At 51.8% G+C, this 20,762-nt stretch overlaps 1 protein-coding gene across 1 annotated transcript; it reads right to left on the bottom strand.

The window, feature by feature from the left end:
• Nucleotides 1–386: 386 nt before the first annotated feature.
• On the bottom strand, nt 387–10,406 carry NFATC2IP (nuclear factor of activated T cells 2 interacting protein). The gene is made up of 8 exons (XM_059692441.1): nt 9,964–10,406; nt 9,249–9,321; nt 6,589–6,709; nt 5,210–5,290; nt 4,937–5,123; nt 3,601–3,745; nt 3,373–3,482; nt 387–2,284 (listed from the first exon to the last, which is right to left on the bottom strand). Exons 1-8 carry the CDS (start codon nt 10,354–10,356, stop codon nt 2,126–2,128), a joined length of 1,269 nt encoding a protein of 422 aa, XP_059548424.1. The 5' UTR covers nt 10,357–10,406; the 3' UTR covers nt 387–2,125.
• Nucleotides 10,407–20,762: the final 10,356 nt, after the last annotated feature.

The following is a 20,762-nucleotide window of genomic DNA, read 5'->3' as shown; positions in this document are numbered from 1 at the left end:
CCAAGAGCCTGAACCAGCACTGGACCGTGCCCAGCTACGTGCAGACTGGGCAGTGCTGTCTTCATTCTGAAGTCTGTTAGCCTGGAAGGAGGAACAATGGATGTGAGGGGACAAGGAATGTCTTAGTCACAGACTGTGTGGGGGTCCCATGAGGGCCACAAAGACAGAAATCCTCAAGTACACACAAGTGGAATGTATTCCCATTTATTCTGCTAAGACTGAATATATACTTTTAATGTGTTCAAAGTTATTAGCAGGCATAAAAGATCTGAAAAAATGAGAGCTATACTGTATTATATATTATTTAAATGTTATAAAGGTTTCTTTCCTACAATACAAGGTCAAAAGAATGCCACATTCTAACAAAAAATATTTTAAGAATGTGATACACTATTGCCAAAATTATACCACATCTTGTGGGAAATTAATGGCTTTATTAGTAGACACTGAGGAAACTGGCTCATTATATAATGAAAATAAGACTTGGATCTCATATACAAATGTGAATTTTAAATAGTTTAAAAGTAAATCTCAATATTTAGCAGTCAGTACAGCCTGGAATCAATCAACGAGCAGAAATGTGTAGCCATGCAGGGCAGACACCAGCCGGTGCCGGTGCCAGTGTGCACAGCTGGACTTCAGCCCCTTCCGTGGCCTAAACGTGAAAGGAAGAGCCGGGAAGCTAACAAAAGAAAATGCAAAATATCTTAACTACTTTTAGATAAGAAATCAAAAAGCAACAAATTACATAAAAAAACAGTTCATTCACCTAAATTAAAATTAAAAACGTCTCTTCAGTAAAGGGCACTCCTAGGTATAGAAACCCAAGTGCCATTCTGCGTTATTTGCAACGGCCCAGGAATATATGAGCAACTCTTGAGAATAAACAGAGAAATGAACAGTTTACAGAAAGGGAAACCAGAAAGGCTGACAGGTACATGAAGAAACTTCCCAAATTCCTGGAATGAGATGAACGTACATTAAAACACGGTGCCACTTCATACCCGTCAGACTGGCAAAAAGAGAAACGGGGCAATCAAAGTGCCAGCGAGGGCGGGAGAAATGGGGAGCGTCCAGTGGGAGAAAACTCTGGCAGGCCATAGAGAAATGAACCCGACCCAGTCCCATCCTGGGTGTCTATGCCAGAGAGCTCTCCACACAGCGTGGAGGGGGACTCACCAGGATATCCCTCGTGGCTCCGAGGGGCCCACCAGTGAACGTGGAAGGGACACCCCGCTGACGCCCACTGTGGAATGTCGCAGAGCAGTTCAAAGCAACGAGGTCGATGTAAAACAAGCAACACGTGTTGAGTGAGAAAGGAGCCGCACAGATCACAGCACACCACGTACATAAGGATATTCACATGTACAGCACTGCGCTTTACAAGGATAAATTCCTGTGCAAAGACATGTAATCACATCCCAGGGTGGATGCGTATGGGAGAGGGTGGCGTGAAGGGGGAGAAGCCATGAAACCAGAGCCTTGCATGAGATCCTGGCATGGCTAGGACCCGCGATCCGAAAGGCCTCCGGTGCTCAGCTATGCCCTCAACAATGTGCGCCTCAGGACGGGGCTCTGCAGGCCCTAGGTGAGCTGGACTCCAAGGCCGAGAACCTTCCAGATCCTTCAAGAGTAGCCCCGTCTGCCTGCGCGGAAGCTCCTGCCTGCACGAGCTCGATCATTTCTTTTCCTGCGTCCGTGCCTCAAGCAAACCTCACCACCTACCTCCAAATGAGACTACGGCCACGGCTGTCCCAGGGCTGGAATCTCATTCTCAACCCTCATTTATTTCCACTCCCTCTTCAAACATGAGCAGTTCAGTGAAGGAAAGGGTGATGGTGGAAGTGAAAGGGTGGGGGTGGGGAATGTCCCAGGGGGTCGCCGAGCTCAGCACACCCTGGGAATTCAGTGCCCGGGCAGCAATGACAAACACAACGAACCAGGGCACTAACAGTTTGAAACTAAAGTGAGCGGGAGGGGGTCAGATACCATGCCTCGGTTTTGCTTCAGCTTGAAGATAAGTTCTACCTCAGCTTTGGCTAGCCCTTCACGGCCAAAGGGGACAGCTGTTCTCCAAGTCCAGTAGAGGGGGTCCCATGAGGGTCTCCCAACAGGGAGCGGGGTCTCAGCCCCAGACCTCAATGAGGTCCCCGGATTCCATGCCCAGATCAGCCGGCAGCTCCTTGCCCGAAAGCTTTGTCCCATCAAAGAAGAAGGAGAGCTTGCGGCCGGAGAGTCCCATGGCCTCCTCGTAGTGGGACATGAGGGTCTTGAGGGGAGAATCCTGGACAGACAGGAAAACCTGATGTAAATGAAAGGCGCTGGGAAGAACTCGGAGGGACAGAGGACCTGGGACAGGGAGGACAAGGGGACACGTCAAGTCCTGCCTTTGGAGGGGAGGGCGAGTGGACAAAGAAGCCAGGGGAGCTGGTTCCTCTCTAGGGAACCAGGTCACAGAGCCCACAGCTTAGGGCGGAGGCGCAGGTCAGGCAATGACGCCAGCGTGAGAGCGATCGCCTGGAGGCAGGTTCTCCCACTTGACTGGATGTGTCCTTAGGCAAGTATTACAGTTTGAACTGTGTCCCCTCCAAAAAGATACCTTGTGGTCCTACCCCCTGGTGGGTGTGAATGCGACCTTACTTGGAAGTAGGGCCTTCGCAGATGTAACAAGTTAAGATGAGGTCATACTGATTAGGGTGGGCACTAATGCAACATGACCGGTGTCCTTGTAAGAAGAGAAAACAGACATCCAGGGAGAAGCCATGTGACAACAGAGGCAGACTGCAGTGAGGCAGGGGCAAGTCTAGGAACACCAGGTCAACTGGAAGAGGCAGGAGGATCCTACGCAGTCTCAGGGGGCGTGACCCTGCTGGCACCTCCTACCTTCCGATTTCTACCCCCCAGAACTGTGACAGGATGCATGCTGTTGTTCTAAGCCTCTCAGTGTGTGGTGGTTTGCGACAGCAACCCTCGGACACTAAAGAGCAAGTCACGCACCTCCCTAGACCTCAATTCCCTTTTTGTTCAATGACGATAACTACTTTCCCTGAAGGTGGCTGTGAAATTCAGTGCCCTCAATGTCACTTACAAGTGTGGCCTTCATTTGCTACTTTGACGGGTTTTAGTGGTTACTGTCCAAAGGTCCTTTCCATTTTAACTGGAAGGAGACAGGAGACTAGAGCAGAGGTTCCCAGCAGAAGGGGCGGGAAGGTGAATGAGGGGCTTTTCCCACCACCCAGGATGTGCGGGAACCCAACACCAGGGAGGGCAGTGTCTCCAGCAAATCAGGACGAGAAGGAACCCATCCTGTTAACTGACGAGAGAGGAGGCAGAGGAAGGGTGAGGGCGCGGAGAGCCATCTCTCCCACTCACTCGGGACAGCGAGACTTGCAGCGTCTGGTGCTTCTCCTTCCCCTGCACGCGCAGCTGGAGCAGGTGGGAGGCCTCTGCCGCCTCGGGGGAGCTCGCCAGCACCACACAGTCTGTGGAGGCAGGACCAGGGCGCTGGGGCTGGAAGCCAGCCCCCACCCAGCCTTTCCTTTCATCCCCTCCCTGGAGCAAAAGCCTCCTCAAGGCTCCACCTCCCTGCCCTCCTCTCACCAATGATGTCAGCCACTCCAAGCTTTAGGGTCCGGGGGGTGGCGGTAGGGGACAGCTCTGTCTCTCCAAAGAGTAAGAGGATCCTGCTTGGGGACACCCCGAGATGGGTGGCCATGTGGTCCACCACACTCTGTAGGGGCTCCGACTGGGGAAGGAGAGAAGAACAAGGAGGCCTTCCTGCCTTGAAGTCCCCATCACCGCCCCCAACACAAGTGTGTGGCCTTTGCTACTCGAGCTCCTCAGCTGGGAGTTCGTCATGTTTACCTGGGAAAATACAGAATAAAATCATGTCAATAGGGGTTGGGGCAAGTAACACGAAGAAATGAAGCAACCACAGGTTAGGAGGAAAAAGGGGAGGGCGGGGACTGCAGCCAAGTGGAGCTCACAGGCCCCACCTAAGCAGCCAGTGAGGCCCGGCCAGGGCGGCTCAGGTGGTTGGGTGTTGTCCCATGCACCGAAAGGTCGCTGGTTTGATTTCCCCGTCAGGACACATGTCTGGGTTTCAGGCTCAACCCCAGTAGGTGGCGTGCAGGAGGCAACAGGTCGCTGTCGCCCGTGACTATGTCTTCCTACTTAAGAGCAGCCAGACATCCGGACCTTTGCATGAAATCACCTACTGCAAAGGCTGGCAATCAATCCTGTTTTTAACTTTGTGCATTTGTTTGGTGTTAATCCTCACCCAAGAACATTTTTCCATTGACTTTTAGAGAGAGGAAGGGAAGGGGAGAGACAGAGAGAGAAACATCGATGTCAGAGAGACACATGGATGGGTTGCCGCCTGCACATGCCCCGACCGGGCCGGGAATCGAACCTCCAACCCAGGTGCCTGCCCTTGATCGGAATGGAACCAGCAACCCTTAAGTCCAAGGGCCAACGCTCTACCCACTGAGCCAAACTGGGTAGGGCTTTGTTGTTGCTGTAAGCTCCTATGCTTTAACGGCGCTCTGCAGGTGAAAAAGGAAGATGCCTGTTGACAAGGCCATGGCTGCCAGTTTGCAAGCTCTGGCTGAGCTGCTTGCCAATGCATGGTTATGGCTCCTTTCTGTTATCATTCTTGTTTTTGGATGGAGTCATCCTGGGAGGGGGCTGCCAATAAAGCACCTTAGGATGCTTAGCCTCAAGGCGCCTTCCATCCCTTTTCCTTACTCCTTCTCGAAAAAATGGGTGGGAATTTTGCCAGAAAAGGGAGGGAAAATAAAAGACAATACAGACCAAGGGAATAGTGAGCACAAAGGCATGGAGCCTGAAAGAGCAGGATGGGCAAAGAAACACAGTCCCCCCTGCCTGACCACGGCCTCTCCTGGGACCGGCCCCCGCAGGCCCTGCACGCACTTACCATTGTGACGGGCAATCTGATCAGGTCAGCCCGGCACCGGACTTTGAGCTGGAAGCGTCGCGGGCTCCTCGGGAGAATGGGTCCCTCCAAAAGGACCACCTCATCATCTTGGCTCAGGCAGTCCTGGCCCTGACGCTGCTTGGGACTCAGGCAGGAGCGAAGGTCCTGGAGGCGCCTGTTCACCTCCCTGCGGCGGGAAAAGGACTTCGGGTCAGCTGGGTGGGCCGCCCCCACACTGACCCTCTCCACAAGCCCGGCTTCCTGCCCCGGCACCTTAACTTCTGGAGAGCTCGGGTATGTTTTCTGCTCTTGGTCCTTGGCAGGGGTGAGGGCAAAGGAGAGGTGTCCTGAGACCTGCAGAGAGAAGAGAAAGGCAAGATGGAGGAAGAGAGACCCCCGTCTCACACCTCCCTTGTGGGCTACGGACGCCTGCAAACAGAGGGGGTTAGAGAATCAAGAGGGAACACCTTCCATAACGTCCACCTTGTTGAAGACAAAGAGGAAAGGACAGGAAGACCCGAGTATCATTTTTATAGAGAAGAAAATGCCTTTTTCCCCCCTAATCTTCACCCGGGGATATGTTTGATTTTAGAGGAAGGTGGTAGGTGGGGCCGGGGGTGGGTGGGGGGTGAGGGGCAGACATTGATCAGTAGCCTCCCGTACGCACCCTAACTGGGGACCAAACCTGCAGCCTGGGCCTGCACCCTGACTGGAATGGAACCGCGATCTTTCGGGGTATGAGATGACGCTCCAAACAAGCCACACCGGCCAGGGCGACAATGCCCAACTCTTACGGTAAGTCACTTCCGAGCACTTACTCTATGCCAGTGTTAACTTTTCTTTCTTTTTTTTTTTTTAATATATTTTATTGATATTTTACAGAGAGGAAGGGAGAGGGATAGATAGTTAGAAACATCGATGAGAGAGAAATATCCATGAGCTGCCTCCTGCACACCCCCTACTGGGGATGTGCCCGCAACCAAGGTACATGCCCTTGACCGGAATCGAACCTGGGACTCTTCAGTCCGCATGCCGATGCTCTAGCCACTGAGCCAAACTGGTCAGGGCTAACTTTTCTTTTTATTAATATGTTTTTATTGATTTTAGAAAGAGAGGGAGAGGAGAGAGAAAAACGTCAATGAGCGAGAGCCACTGATCAGCTGCCTTTTGCACGCCCCCTACTGGGGATTGAGCCTACAACCCAGACATGTGCCTTGACCAGGAATCGAACCTGTGACTTCTTGGAGCATGGGACAATGCCCAACTAACTAAGCCAACCAGACAGGGCGCCAAGTATTAATCTACTAACAAATTCTGACGGGTAAGTGTTCGCCCCATTTTTCAGAAGAGGACAGTGCAGCAAGCAGTGAGGGGACAGGGAAGAGGCAGCTGGCTGGATGTGAACCACAGGCCACACCCTTCACCCCTGCGTTACCACCATCGCAGACACAAAGGAAAAACACTCCACTCCTATAGGCAGCCATCTCTCGTGTGGCCCACCTCTTCCCCCAAGAGCTTCATTCCTCGCCTGAACCTCAAGATTCCTTCCATCCCTCTCCTTACCCTTCAGGAGCCACCCAAGGGTCCTGCTTGCCTCAGCTCCCCCTCCCTTCCCTCCCGCTCCGAAGGCCTCAGTGCCCAGCCTCACTCACAGAGATGCCGTCCTTTTCTCTTTTTCGTCTTCAGCCTTGCTCCTCAGCTTCTTCTTCCAGGGCGAATCTGGGCCTGAGAGATCCTCGGCGTGGGGACTGCTGGAGTCCGCCATGTCCCCCTCTGGGGACAGAGGAGAGAGGAGGAAGGGTGAGCCAAGAGAGGGCAGCAAGAGGCCAAGGAGAGGAGGTACGAGCCAGGGGCTTCAGGAAGGAGCAGACGCGGAGCCCCCACAGGACTCCATCACAAGCCTGTGGGAGCGCTCAGGGGGCGTGAGGCAAAAGGAAACGCTTAACTCAGAGAAAAGCACGAGCTGGAGTCTGAAAGATCAGAGCAGGAGTGTCCGAGCCCCGTACATGCGACATGAGGCGTGAGACACTGTGGCAAGTGTGGGCTCCTGATAAGCGGCCGCTGCACTGCAGCAGTGGTCTCACCTTTTTGATCACATGTACCCCGCAAAGAAGAAACACCAAGCACACAACCCACAGGGTATATGTCTAATACTGCGATTATACTACTTAATACTGAGTACAATACTATTAATACACATGTAATACTAGTACAGCGGTTCTCAACCTGTGGGTCGCTACCCCTTTGGGAGTCGAACAACCCTTTCACAGGGGTCACCTAAATACATCCTGCATATCAGATATTTACATTACGATTCATAACAGTAGCAACATGACAGTTATGAAGTAGCAACAAAAATAATTTTATGGTTGGGGGTCCCCACAACATGAGGAGCTGTATGAAAGGGCCGCGGCATTAGGAAGGTTGAGAACCACTGCGCTAGTATGTACATTGTAACACATACATTAAAATAGATGTTGCCAAAGTATGTTTTAGAAACGTTTCCATTTTCTTCCTGCACTCAATTTGGTGGGCAGAGAGACTATGTGAGTAGGGCATTGAGGCAAGGGGGGAATGAGGAAAAGAAAAGAGGAGTATAGACCCTCTAGGCCAGTGGTTCTCAACCTTCCTAATGCCGCGACCCTTTAATACAGTTCCTCATGTTGTGGTGACCCCCAATCATAAAATTATTTTCGTTGCTACTTCATAACTGTAATTTTGCTACTGTCATGAATCGTAATGTAATTATATATGTGTTTTCCAATGGTCTTAGGCGACCCCTGTGAAAGGGTCGTTCGACCCCCAAAGGGGTCGCGACCCACAGGTTGAGAACCGCTGCTCTAGACCCATGTTTCTCAAACGTTATCCATGTGAGTGTCATCACATTTTGCCATATCTCTGCACTGTTATTTTAGTATTTTAGTAACTTTCTTTAAATCACTTAATTCCTTGTAAAAGTAAAGTAGGTATTTTTCCCTTTCTTATTGGGGTATAACTGACATATAACATTTTATTAGTTTCAGATGTAGAGCATAATTCAATATTTGTATGCATTGTGAAATGATCAGAAACCAGGTATTATTCTAGAATGTAACTCTTTTCTACTTGCTTGCCACCAATAGAAGGCCATCATTAACCATAAAGATTAATACTCTGAAAACAAAACAATGATGACAAATCAATCCTAGACCAGTGGTTCTCAATCGGAGGCAATTTTGCCTCCCAGAGGATATGTGGCAATAGCTGGAGAATATTTGGCTGCCACAACGCAAGGGGGTGGGGTTCGGGCTGCGACACTGCTACCTAGTGGGTAGATCAGGATGCTGCTAAACACCCTACAATGCACAGAACAGCCCCACAACAAAGAACTATCCGGTCCAATGTCAGCAGTGCTGCTGTTAAGAAACCTTGTCCTGGCTAAACATGGCAGCTGCCAGCCGCCTGAGATTCTGCACTTCTGACAAGCTCTCAGGAGACGGCCAACATTCTCAGGCCCACATGTAAGGAGCAAGGAAGCAGGTACATTTATACAGCACTTCTACATGCCAGACACTGTCCTGAACTCTACCTGTAGCCCGAGAGAGGGCTTCCGGTATGTTCTCTTTAGTTAATTCTCACTAGCATCCTTTGACACAGGCCCACTATTATCCCCGTTTTCCTGAGGAGGAAATTAAAGCTTTGAGAGATGAACTTGCCCAAGGTCACTCAGCTAATGAGTAGAGCTGGGATTCAAACCCAGACCAAAAAAAATAATAATGACAAACCCAGACAGCTAGTCCCTAAATCAGCTCTGCACCCTACCACACTCCCCCACCGTATAGAAGTCCTGGTCCTAGATCTGAAATTGCCCACTGGATCGCTCCTTATTAACCGTGGTTCCTAGTCATTGCCCTTGGATGGGTTGCAAAAATCGCATCACTGGGGGAGGACGAAGGCTGGGCGCCCTGATAAGACTCCAAGAACGTCCTGCTAGCTCCAGAGTGTTCCCAGGAACTTTCTGCAGATGCAACAAGGTTACAGATTCTCAACACCTCCCCTCGCCTTGTCCCCAAGACTGCAGAACTGACTCTCCAGGGATGGCGCCTGGAAATCTGCACATCAGCACACTCCTGTCCCTACTGGAGCTGGAAAAAGGGTGGTGTGACAGCACTTCCTGTGCCTTCTGATGAGCAAGTCAGCTCCTTCCCGACGGAGCATTTTTCTGGCTGGGATGCAGGAGCCAGCTCTCCCACTCCGGCCCTGAGCCTCTGGCAACAGCTAGCGGTGGGGAGGTAAACTCCCCCAGCCTCTCTCCCCGGAGGCCCTTCCTCACCTTCCTCAGCCCCCGGGGGGCAGAGTTTCAGGAGGGGCAGGTGATCTGGGAGGAGCTGGAGGCTGCTTTTCACCTGCAAAGACAAACGTGGGTCAGCCCCAAGTCCTCCCTCCGCTGACAGGGGAAAGGGGTGACTCTCCCCTCACACCCAGGCCTCCATGGGCTCCCAGCTCTCCCCAGGGACACAGCCTTCTTCCGGCCTCGGGCTTTCCCGGGAGCCACATGGGAGCGTCCGGACTCCCCAAGTCCTTTCCTGGGCCCCTCAGGATGCAGGTTCAGTGCGACTGCGTACTAGGTTGCCAGCCATCCGCTATCTTAGACTCCTAGGGGACCCCAGCTCCGCCCCCCCAGCTCATCGACCAGCCGGGGACCCCAGGCTCCTGGAGCCCCCAGTTCGCTCTGAACTGTTATAACCCCCAGCCCCCAGGATCCTTAGCAATGGGCTCCAACCTCAAAATCGAACATGCCCCAAATTCCCGTCCCAGACCCTCCTCCGGGATGCCAGCCCCATCGCCTCTCTCTGCCCCTGACGGGAACCCCAAGCTCCCTGCACACCTCAAACCCCTTCATCTCCCCAGCCTGCAGACACCCCAGGAACCCTGCCTCGCTCTGCCTGCAAGGCCCTGCTTGGGCCAGTCTCCCAAGAACACCCCCAAACCTACCCTCAGTACTCAAACCCAGCCCGCCCGCGCCAGCCCCCCGGAACCCGCTCCACCTTCTCCGAGTACACTGGAACCGCCGGCGCCTCCCCCGGGTCCAGCAGCAGCCGCCGCCGCCGCCTGACCACGGTCGGAGGGGCTCCAGCCGGCCGCGCGTCCGCCCCTTCGCTGTCACTGTCGCTGTCGCTGTCGTCCCGGCTGTCGGGGGGCGCGGCCGGTCCGGGGGACTCCGGGAGCGGGGCTTCGACCGGGTCCGCTGAGCCCCGCGCCGTTGAAACCTCCAAGATTTCCTCATCGCTGTCGCTGACCAAGTCCACAAGCACCGACTCCACGGAGCGCCGGGCTGGACTCCGCTGGGCGCCAGGTCGCCGGCCCCGCGCCCCCCGAGTTCCTCGGCCGACACCGCCGCCTCGGGAACGCCGGCCGCGTTTCCTCACCGGCTCCGCCATGGCACTGACCCCGCCGCTAAAGTCGCCCTAGGTTATTCCTCCGGCCCCCTCCCGCGACTTCCGCCATTGATTGGCGGAACCGCCTGCTAGTCATCACTCCTCCCCTCCCACACTCTCTGGATCCGCCCCCCTGCCCTTTCAGTGGTCCCTTCACCCGTCCATCACACATCCACCACTGAAACCGAGGCGCCAAAGATTCCAATGAGCTCGAGGTAATTAGTGTAGGTTTCAATTCCACCGGGATCACCCATTGGCTGGGCTGCCTCTCTTTCAGACCAGCCTTCCCTCAGTCCCGCCCATTAAAGACTTCCGTTTTCCAGTTTGGTGGAGCCAGGCCTCCTGGGAATTGTAGTCCTCAAGCACTATCCTCGTGGGGTACAGACCCCTGGTATAAGACGGGGGAAATCATTTGGTCTGGCCCTGCCAAGGCATTAGAAGTGAGTTAATTAATGATCAAGTATATGAAGCTAGTTTTTAGATTGTTAATTTTGTATGGCCCTGGAATGATGTTATAAATATCCAAATGGACTTTGTCAGAAAAAAGGTTCAGTGTAATTAGGGGAGGGAAGCATTTTAAATATTTTTTATTTTAATTTTTATTTATTGATTTTAGAGAGTAAGAGAAAGGGGGGAGAGAAAGAAACATCAATTGTTGTTCCACTTATTTATGCATTCACTGGTTGATTCTTTTTAAAAATTTTTCATGTGGGGTTTTTTTTTAATGTTTTTCTTAATTTCAGAACGAGGAAGGGAGAGGGAGAAATAGAAACATCCAATAAAGAGAAACATCTATTGACTGCCTCCTGCACTTGGGATTGAGCCTGCAAGCCGGGCATGTACCCTGACCAGGAATTAAACCTGCAGTCTTGGCTCATCAGGACACAGCTCTCACCAACTGAGCTATCAAGCCAGAGCCTAGGGGAGTATCTGAGATCTTGCTCCCCCAGCATACCTAGGATGTGGTCAGTCTGGCTCAGATAAACTCATAAAAATTCTTTACTGGTTTATTGGGGAAAATGAAATCACAGAGTTAAGCCCCAGACTTCATGATGTCCCCATTAATGTTTCTCCCAATCACGTTCTGAACTAATTCCACGTGTCACCCACTCTCACACACACCCCTCCTCACATGCAGAATCCACACAACAAACACCCTAGAACAGTGATGGCGAACCTTTTGAGCTCGGCGTATCAGCATTTTGAAAAACCCTAACTTAACTCTGGTGCCGTGTCACATATAGAAATTTTTTGATCTTTGCAACCATAGTAAAACAAAGATTTATATTTTTGATATTTATTTTATATATTTAAATGCCATTTAACAAAGAAAAATCAACCAAAAAAATGAGTTCGCGTGTCACCTCTGACACACGTGTCATAGGTACGCCATCACCGCCCTAGAGACTAAACTTTCATACCACTCAACTCTCCGAACTGCCTCCAAAGTCATACAAGCCCTCCCTCACACCAGACGTCCTGACAGACACATTCCACGCACAATGTCAACACTGCATACACCTATTATTCTCGTAATTAGCTGGTTAATATTAATAAAGAAAATGGCTCAGTTGGTTGGCCCATCGTCCAGTACACCAAAAGGTGGCCGGTTTGATCAGGACACATCCCCAGGTTGTGGGTTCAATCCCCAGTTGGGACTTGTGTGGGAGGCAACAAATCAATGGTTCTCTCTCTCTCTCTCTCTCTCTCTCTCTCTCTCTTCACCCCCCTTCTTCTCTGTAAAAAAATCAATTCAAAAAATTTTTTTAAATAATAATAATAAAACCAAGAAAGAAAGCAGAAGGGAGGCCAAACATTCTAAGTGTGGTCATCTGGGCAGCTTCACTAGGAAGCTACAGCTTCACGCTCCCCAGGGAACCACTAGTCCATTCCCTGCATATCGGGGGGAGGAATCAAAGGGGAGATGGGCACATGCAAAGTGAAGTCACGGTGACCTAGGGAAGGCGCTCGCCTGCCAGTCTAGCCTGGGGAACAATGGATGGGCTAGCGCGGTGGACTCCCTCAGAAGCATGCAAAACCTTGGAGGGTTAAAATCCCTGCCCGGTGTGGCTCATTTGGTTGAGCATTGCCCTGTGCACCAAAAGGTCGCAGGTTCAATTCCTGGTCATGGCACATGCCCAGGTTTTGGGCTCAATCCTCCTGTCGGGCAGCCTATAGATGTTTCTTTCTCACGTCAATGTTTCTCTCTCTCTCTCTCTCTCTCCCTCTCCCTTTCTCGCTCTCTGAAAATCAATAAAAACATATTTTTAAAATAAAATCAAATCAAATCTCCAGACAAAAGAGTTCCCTCTCTCTTTCTTGTGCTTTCTCTCTCTTGCTCCCCGCCCTGCACTTGCCCGTGGGCTCATGTGTTCTCCCTCCATAGCCATGTGGTCTTAAGCAGCCCCAAGGCCCATGGCCGAACAGACTCCACACGCAATGGACTGCAGCTGGGATCACAAGCTAAGTTAGCCAAATGCTGGACCGGACTGTAGTGTGTGTGTGTGTGTGTGTGTGTGTGTGTGTGTGTGTGTGTGTGTGTGAATCCTCACCCAAGGGTATTTTTTCCATTGATTTTTCGAGAGTGTAAGGGAGGGACAGAGACAGAAAGAAACATTGACATGAGAGAGACACCTCAATTGGTTGCCTCCTGCACACAGCCCAACCTATGCTCTAACCACTGAGCAACCAGGGTGGGGCTGCACTGTACTTTAATATGGAACAGAAATTCTGGGCAGATAAGAATGGACTTCTTCCATGGTGAGGTGCACAGAGATGGGACCTTGGAGGGGAACCCCCTTAATTTTACATCATCAATGAAACCTCTCCCTCCCATGGGGTCTCAGGAAATTCCTTTCCTGGCAGCACCCCAAGAACTCCACTTCCATCCATAGCACACCCACGCAGTATCCTCCCAGAACAATACCAATAAAAAATAGGAGCCTTAATTCTCCTTTTTTTCTTTTAATCCTCACCCAAGAATATTTTTCAGTTGATTTTTTTAGAGAGAGTGGAAGAGAGAGGGAAAGACAGAGAGAAATATTGATGTGAGAGAAACACATTGATTGGTTGCCTCCTACACTAGCTCCTCCCAGGGCCCGGGCTGGGGAGGATCCTACAATCGAGGTACATGCCCTTGACCAGGATCGAACCCGGGACCCTACAGTCCACAGGCCGGTGCTCTATCCACTGAGCCAAACCAGCTATGGCTAATTCTCCTTCTTGAAAATAAGGGACGTGACTCCTCCCTGCCCCCTTTTCTTTCAGAGCTTTCCAAGTGCATGTAAATCTTTATAACTGCTGATGGAGCCTCTTGCCAGCCTCAAACAGGAACCCAAGGATTGGGAGCCATCCTTTTGAAGTGCCACATTAAGGGGATCCCTCTCTACCCCTCAGTTCCTGGGGGAGAATAACTGGTCAGGGCCTTGCAGTGTGCATCTGCCTCCCCACGGGAGAAGTTTGTTTCTCCTTTCCCCCCACAAAAGCCAACTACCATTATCAAGTGAGGATGAACTATGTGCAACTAAAGGTGTTGTCAAGTCCGCTTACTTGAGGTATATTCATTGCTTATCTGGAAAACAAGGTATGGATTTTGAAAATTTATCTTGGCCCTGACGGTAGCTCAATGGGTTACATCTGGATCCACCAAGGTTGCGGGGTCAATCCCTGGTCAGGGCACATACAAGAATCAACCAATGGATGCATAAATAAGTGGAGCCTCTCGCTCTCTAAAATCAATAAATAAAAATTTAAAAACAGGGTGATGGCTCTTCGCCACATCTACTGCGAGGATGAAGACCACCGTCAGCAGTCAGACTGTTGGCATCCCAGGAAATGTGGGCGTCGCACAGTGATTGCGGAGGCCTCACAGGCGCCCTGCGGAGGGCCTTCAATCTCCTCGGTATAGAGCTCAGTCTCCCCGAAAGAAAAAGAAGCGGCTCCATGGTGAAAAATGGCAGGAAAATAGAAGGGAACCCGCTACCGAGCACACGACCTGCATTCACGTACAGAACATGATCAGGGTGTTACACGGAGCTTCCGGTACAGAATGAGGCCTGTGCACTCACTTCCCCACCAATGCTGTTGTTCAGGAGAATGGTTCTCCTGTTGAAATCAGAAAGTTCTTGGGTGAAAAAAACATCCGCAGGGTTCGGATGAGGTCAGGCGTTGCTCGTTCAGTATCTCAGTCCCAGAAAGAGAGTTGATTCTTGAAGGAAATGACATTGAACTTGTATCAAGTTCAGCTGCGTTGATTCAGCAAGCCACAAAGTTAAAAACAAGGATATCAGAAACATTTTGGCTGGCCTCTATGTTTCTGAAAAAGGAACAGGTCAGCAGGCTGCTGAATGAGATCTAAGTTGACCAGCTACAGAAACACCCAGCTGCCCAATGATTTCTCACACTCCTTTGCAATATTTCAAAGATGCAATAAAAGCCTCATATTGGAAAAAACAACAGCAAAAAACAGGATGATGGGTTGTACCTGTTTGCCTATGTAAAAGGTGAATGTCTTTCGGCCTTTGCAATCTCTTAGTGGGTTGCCTGTGATGTGCATCCATTCTGATTTAATGCTTATTTATTTATTTTTTTAATGTTTTCTGTCTCTCCTACATCTGCACAGAGGGTTTCTGGGTTGGGAGAAGATTTTGTTTTCTCATTGTATTTCCCCAGAACCCACCAACAACATTGCACACCCCAGAGGCTACATGTCCTCCACGTATCTACCTTACTCACAATTCCTGCACCACATGCATCCAAAACACAGCACACACACGCCTTCAACACGTCACATCTCCAATATCACCTCCGACTGCATGACCCCTGACACCTCACACCACACATCCCACACTACACTTCATAGGTGATACCCACACAGCACACACTCAATACTACCTGCCTCTCCCACACACACTGTTCACATAACATGTACTCCACACATCCATCCAGGATGCAACCACCACGCGCATCCTATCCCATTCACCTGCTTCGCCACACTGATATCTCCCACTCAGATACCCCAACTTGGTCAGCCTACACCGCAAATCCTCCATGCACATTCGCCCAGGCCAAGGCTAAAGGCACACATCCCCAGCAGGTAGGGTTGTTTCCCAGGGAACGAAGGTTCCAGGCCCTAGCAGAGGGGACACCGATGACCTCCCACTCCCAGGAAACCTTCAGCCACTCTTCATAGCCAGGCCAGAAACATAGGGATGGCACCCCAAGCCCTTCTGCCAGCCTTGGGTCCTTCTGGGAGGCCACTGCAAACGAGGGAAGCTGGGCATGGCCCTAGGTGCCTGCAGCTTCCCCAAGTCACCTCCCTAAATCTTGCTCGAGAGCTGTAAGTGGTCCAGCCCCTGTTGTAAAACCAGGTCTTCCTTAGCACGGGAGGTGGAGAAGCTCTGGGTATGGCTTCCTCCTGGGTAGAGACCTGTCTGGAAAGAAGCCCCAATCTGAATAGTCTGCGTGCCCTCTGGCTCCTGGTACACAGTAGGCCCTTAATAAATGCCAAATAATAATAATGGTTAAGCCCTGGGCTGGGTTAGCGCATTGTCCCAATATGCCAAGGCTGTGGGTAGAGTTCCTGGTCAGGGCACATAAAAGAATCAACCAATGAATGCTTAAATAAGTTGAACAATAAATTGATGTTTCTCTCTCTCAATCTCTCTCCCTTCCTATCCTATATAATAAAAGGGTAATATGCATAATTGACCTTAATGGCCAAATGACTGGGAACAACTGGTCACTATGACCACCAGGGGGCAGATGCTCAACCAGGTGGTCAGTGCGCTTCCACAAGAGGAGTGCCGCTCAGCAGTGCTAAGGATGTCCGCCTAATGGCTTAGGACTGCTCCCCGAAGGCCTAAGCTGTTAGTCAAACATCCCCTGAGGATTCCCGGGCTGCCAGAGGGATGTCTGACTGCCAGCTTAGGCCAAATCCCCCCAGGGAGTGGGCCTAAACCAGGGGTGGGCAAACTTTTTGACTTGAGGGCCACAATGGGTTCTTAAACTGGACCGGAGGGCTGGAACAAAAGCATGGATGGAGTGTTTGTGTGAACTAATATAAATTCAAAGTAAACATCCTATACTAATAAAAGAGAAAAATGGTAATTGGCGTACAACCGATACCTTTTTCATTGGCTAATCAGCGAGATATGCAAATTAACTGTCAGCCAAGATGGCGGCTGGCAGCCAGGCAGCTGAGAATAGGAGGCTTGGTTGCCCCAGCGATGGAGAAAGTCAAGGATCCCCGCAGCTGCGGGGCTCTGAGCTCCTGAAGCAACAACTCCAAAAGATACAATGTTTCAATTATAGAAGCTAAAAGATGGCGGTTAATTTGCATACTCAGGCTCCAAGCAGAGCGAAGCCAAACAGCCCTGAAGCGGCAGGGCAGAGAGGCCTCAGGGCCTGGGATCAGCGGAGCCGAGAGGCCTCCCAGCCCGAGATCAGCGGAACTGAGAGGCCTCCCGGCCCCAGTGATCAGCGGAGCCGAGAGGCCTCCCAGCCCCGGTGATCAGCGGAGCCGAGAGGCCTCCCAGCCCCGGTGATCAGCGGAGCCGAGAGGCCTCCCAGCCCCGGTGATCAGCGGAGCCGAGAGGCCTCCCGGCCCCGGTGATCAGCGGAGCCGAGAGGCCTCCCGGCCCCGGTGATCAGCCGAGACGCCTCCCAGCCCCGGTGATCAGCGGAGTCCAGAGGCCTCCCGGCCCGGTGATCAGCGGAGTCCATAGGCCTCCCAGCCCCGGTGATCAGCGGAGTCCAGAGGCCTCCCGGCCTGGTGATCAGCCGAGAGGCCTCCCAGCCCCGGTGATCAGCGGAGTCCAGAGGCCTCCTGGCCCGGTGATCAGCGGAGCCGAGAGGCCTCCGGGCCAGGGATCAGGGGAGCCGAGAGGCGTCCTGGCCCTGGGATCAGTGGAGCAGCGAGGCTTCCCAGCACCGGGATCAGTGTGACAGGGTGCGGAGCCCCAACCCTCTGATCGGCCCTGCTCTGTGCATGACAGGAGTGGCGCTGCAACCTCCCTATGGACCCTGCCTTGAGTGTGACAGGGGGTGGTGCCCCAACCCCCCAATCGGCCCTACCCTGAGCATGACTGAGAGTGGCATCGCAACCTCCCAATCCGCCCTGCTCTGTGCATGACAGGAGGCGGGGCCCCAACTCCCCAATGGGCCCTGCTCTGAGCCCGACCAGGGGTTACACCTAGGATTAGGCCTGCCCTCTGCCACCCGGGAGCAGGCCTAAACCAGCAGGTCCTTATCTCCTGATGGGTCCCAGACTGTGAGAGGGCACAGGCCAGGCTGAGGGACCTCCTCTCCCAACCCCGAGTGCACAAATTTTTGTGCACCGGGCCTCTAGTCATTACATAAAAGGGTACGGTCTTTTTTTTTTTTTTTTAGTTTTATTCATTTCAAACGGGCGTAGTTTGCCCACGGCTGGCCTAAACCATCAGTCAGACATCCCCCAAGGGACCCCCCAGAGTGCACAAATTTTTGTGCATCGGGCCTCTAGTCCCAATAATAAAAGGTTAATATGCAAATAGACCGAACTGCAGAACAACTGAACAACCAATCAAAGCGTAATATGCTAATGATATGCTAAGGCAGCTCAACTGCTCGCTATGACATGCACTGACCACCAGGGGGCAGTCAACTGGTCAACCAGTCACTATGATGTGCACTGACCACTAGGGGACAGATGCTCTGATTGGTTGGTTAGCTTGCTGCTGGGGTCCAGCCAATCAGGACTGAGTAAGATGGGCTGGACACGCCCTGGAGCACTCCTGCAGTCCCTCCCCAGCCCGATCTCATGCAACGGTGGAGTCCCTCAGCCTGGCCTGTGCCCTCTCATAATCCAGGACCCCTCGGGGGATGTCGGAGAGCCAGTTTCAGCCTGATCCCACAGGCCACTCCTCTTGGGAGGGCACCAGACCCAGGGCTCATGGCTGGCGAGCGCTGCTGCAGCAGTGCAAGCCTCTCCCAATCAGGACTGATTGGGCTCGAGCCCGTGGCAGGCACAGTGGGGCCAGGATGAGCAGGGGCAGCAGGTAGGAGCTGCAGGCAGCGTTGGACTGAGGGTTTTGGCCCAATCCCTGCAGGCCACCCAAAGGGACCCCACCCATGCACGAATTTGTGCACCGGGCCTCTAGTCCTATATAGTAAAAGGGAAACATGCAAATTGACCCTAACAGCAGAATGACCAGAACAACCTCTGGACCAGTCACTATGAGGCACACTGACCACCTCTTGGTCTATTTCCCTGGCCAGCAGGCTCTGATTGCCTGATGGCCACCTGGTGGGGGGGAGGGGCTGGCAAGCGGGGGGAACAGCCAATCTCTCAGTCCCTTCCCCCGGCCATCAGGCACCGATCACCCGATGGCAAACGGGGAACTGGGGATGGATGGTGGCGGCGGGTGGGGCCGGCTGCAGGCAGCTGGGGAAGATGGCCCTGATCACAGGCCAAGCCTAGGGACCATACCCGCGCATAAATTTTGTGCTCCAGGCCTCTAGTCTATCTATATATATAAAGGCTAAGCGACCATCTGATTGTCTAGTAGGTATGACATGCACTGGCCACCAGGGGGCAGATGCTCAATGCAGGAGCTGCCAAGCGACAGCAACTTTGCAGAGTGCCATCTCTCACTCTGGGACCCCTCAAGGAATGTCAGAGAGCCGGTTTCAGCCCAATCCCCCCAGGCCAGGTCAAGGGACCCCACCTGCCAGAGGGACCCTGTTCACTCCACAGATGCCCTTCGAGCCAAGGCGGCCGGCTTGGGGAGGGACCACAGGACGTTGGCTCCAGGGTGTATCCGGCCCGCCTCACCCAGTCCAGCCCCGCTGGCCATCTTCTAATTTATTTCCTTTCAATGTGCACGAATCCGTGCACCAGGCCACTAGCAAATAAATCAGTAAGGCCGAAACCGGTTTGGCTCAGTGGATAGAGTGTCGGCCTGTGGACTGAAAGGTCTCAGGTTCGATTCCGGTCAAGGGCATGTACCTGGGTTGCGGGCACATCCCCAGTGGGAGATGTGCAGGAGGCAGCTGATCGATGTTTCTCTCTCATCGATGTTTCTAACTCTCTATCTCTCCCTTCCTCTCTGTAAAAAATCAATAAAATATATTTTTAAAAAAATCAGTAAGTAAATAAATAAATAATGGTTACAGTTTGAGTGCTTACTGGGGCACGGATTCACTCTCAAGAAGGCAGGATGCTTTCACCAGGAGTCACGTGCCCAAACGCGTCAGACACAGGCAGGGAACCTAAGGAATGAAGCAGCCGGGATGATGGGTAATAGGGAACGGCAAGGATTATGGAAATGCCGGAGAGCTTGTTTTAGCCGAAGGGGACGGTAAGGGTATGACTGCTAAGCTCGATCTAGGATTTGTATTTTTTTATTTTTTACTTTTTGCCATGGGGACTGTGTTCAAGACAGAAGCCCAAAGAAACGCTGGAGGTTCATGTGCCACCACCCACACTGCAAACACACACTACACAAAATATAAGAAGTCGTGCTTTCTTTTTTAAAGATAGTTGAGCTCTGCCCGGATGGTGTGGCTGAGTGGACCTATGAACCTGGAAGTTGAGGTTCAATTCTCCATCAGGGCACATGCCTGGGTTGCAGGGTCCATCCCCAGTGGAGGGCGTGCAGGAGGCACCCGATCAATGATTCTCTCTCATCGTTGATATTTCTATCCCTCTCTCCCTCTTCCTTCCTCTGCAAAATCAACAAAGATATATTTTTACTTATTTTTTTAATTTTTGCATTTTTTAATTTTTTTAAAGAATATATTTTTATTGATTTCAGAGAGGAAGGGAGAGGGGTAGAGAGATAGAAACATCAATGATGAGAGAGAAACATTGATTGGCTGCCTCTTGCATGCCCTCCAGTGGGGATTGAGCCAGCAACCCGAGCATATGCCATTGACCAGAATTGAACCTGGGACTCTTCAGTCCGCAGGCTAACACTCTATCCACTGAGCCAAACAGGCTAGGGCCAAATTATATATAATATATATGTATTATATATGGATAGATAGATAGATAGCTGAGCTCAAAAGCAAGAGAGAATCTTCATGATGCTAAAAATAAAGAAGGAAAGCAAAGCCACACAGTGAGGAGGGTTGAAGTCCAGCAGTCCCGGGGAAGCTGATCTCTAGGACTGGAGTTTCACACTCACATGGGGACAGAGGTCAAGGTGGAGGCCTGGGACAGCAGAGAGCTGAGAGTGAGTGCGCTGCGCAAGGCTGAGAACTGAGAAGAGGCTGTCTCTTCCAGGCACAGAAGACAGAGGAAAAGATCCATGCACCTGCCTCGGGGTGCAACATGGGAGCAAGCCACCCAGCGGGCAGTGGAGGGGAGCAGTCACGGCAGCAAATCGGAGTATGAACCTGGATTCAGACCAAACCTCAGGTGCAAAAAC

This window comes from Myotis daubentonii, chromosome 4 (assembly GCF_963259705.1).
Source record: "Myotis daubentonii chromosome 4, mMyoDau2.1, whole genome shotgun sequence".
Classification (NCBI taxonomy): domain Eukaryota; kingdom Metazoa; phylum Chordata; class Mammalia; order Chiroptera; family Vespertilionidae; genus Myotis; species Myotis daubentonii.
This window is presented reverse-complemented; position numbering and strand designations above follow the sequence as displayed.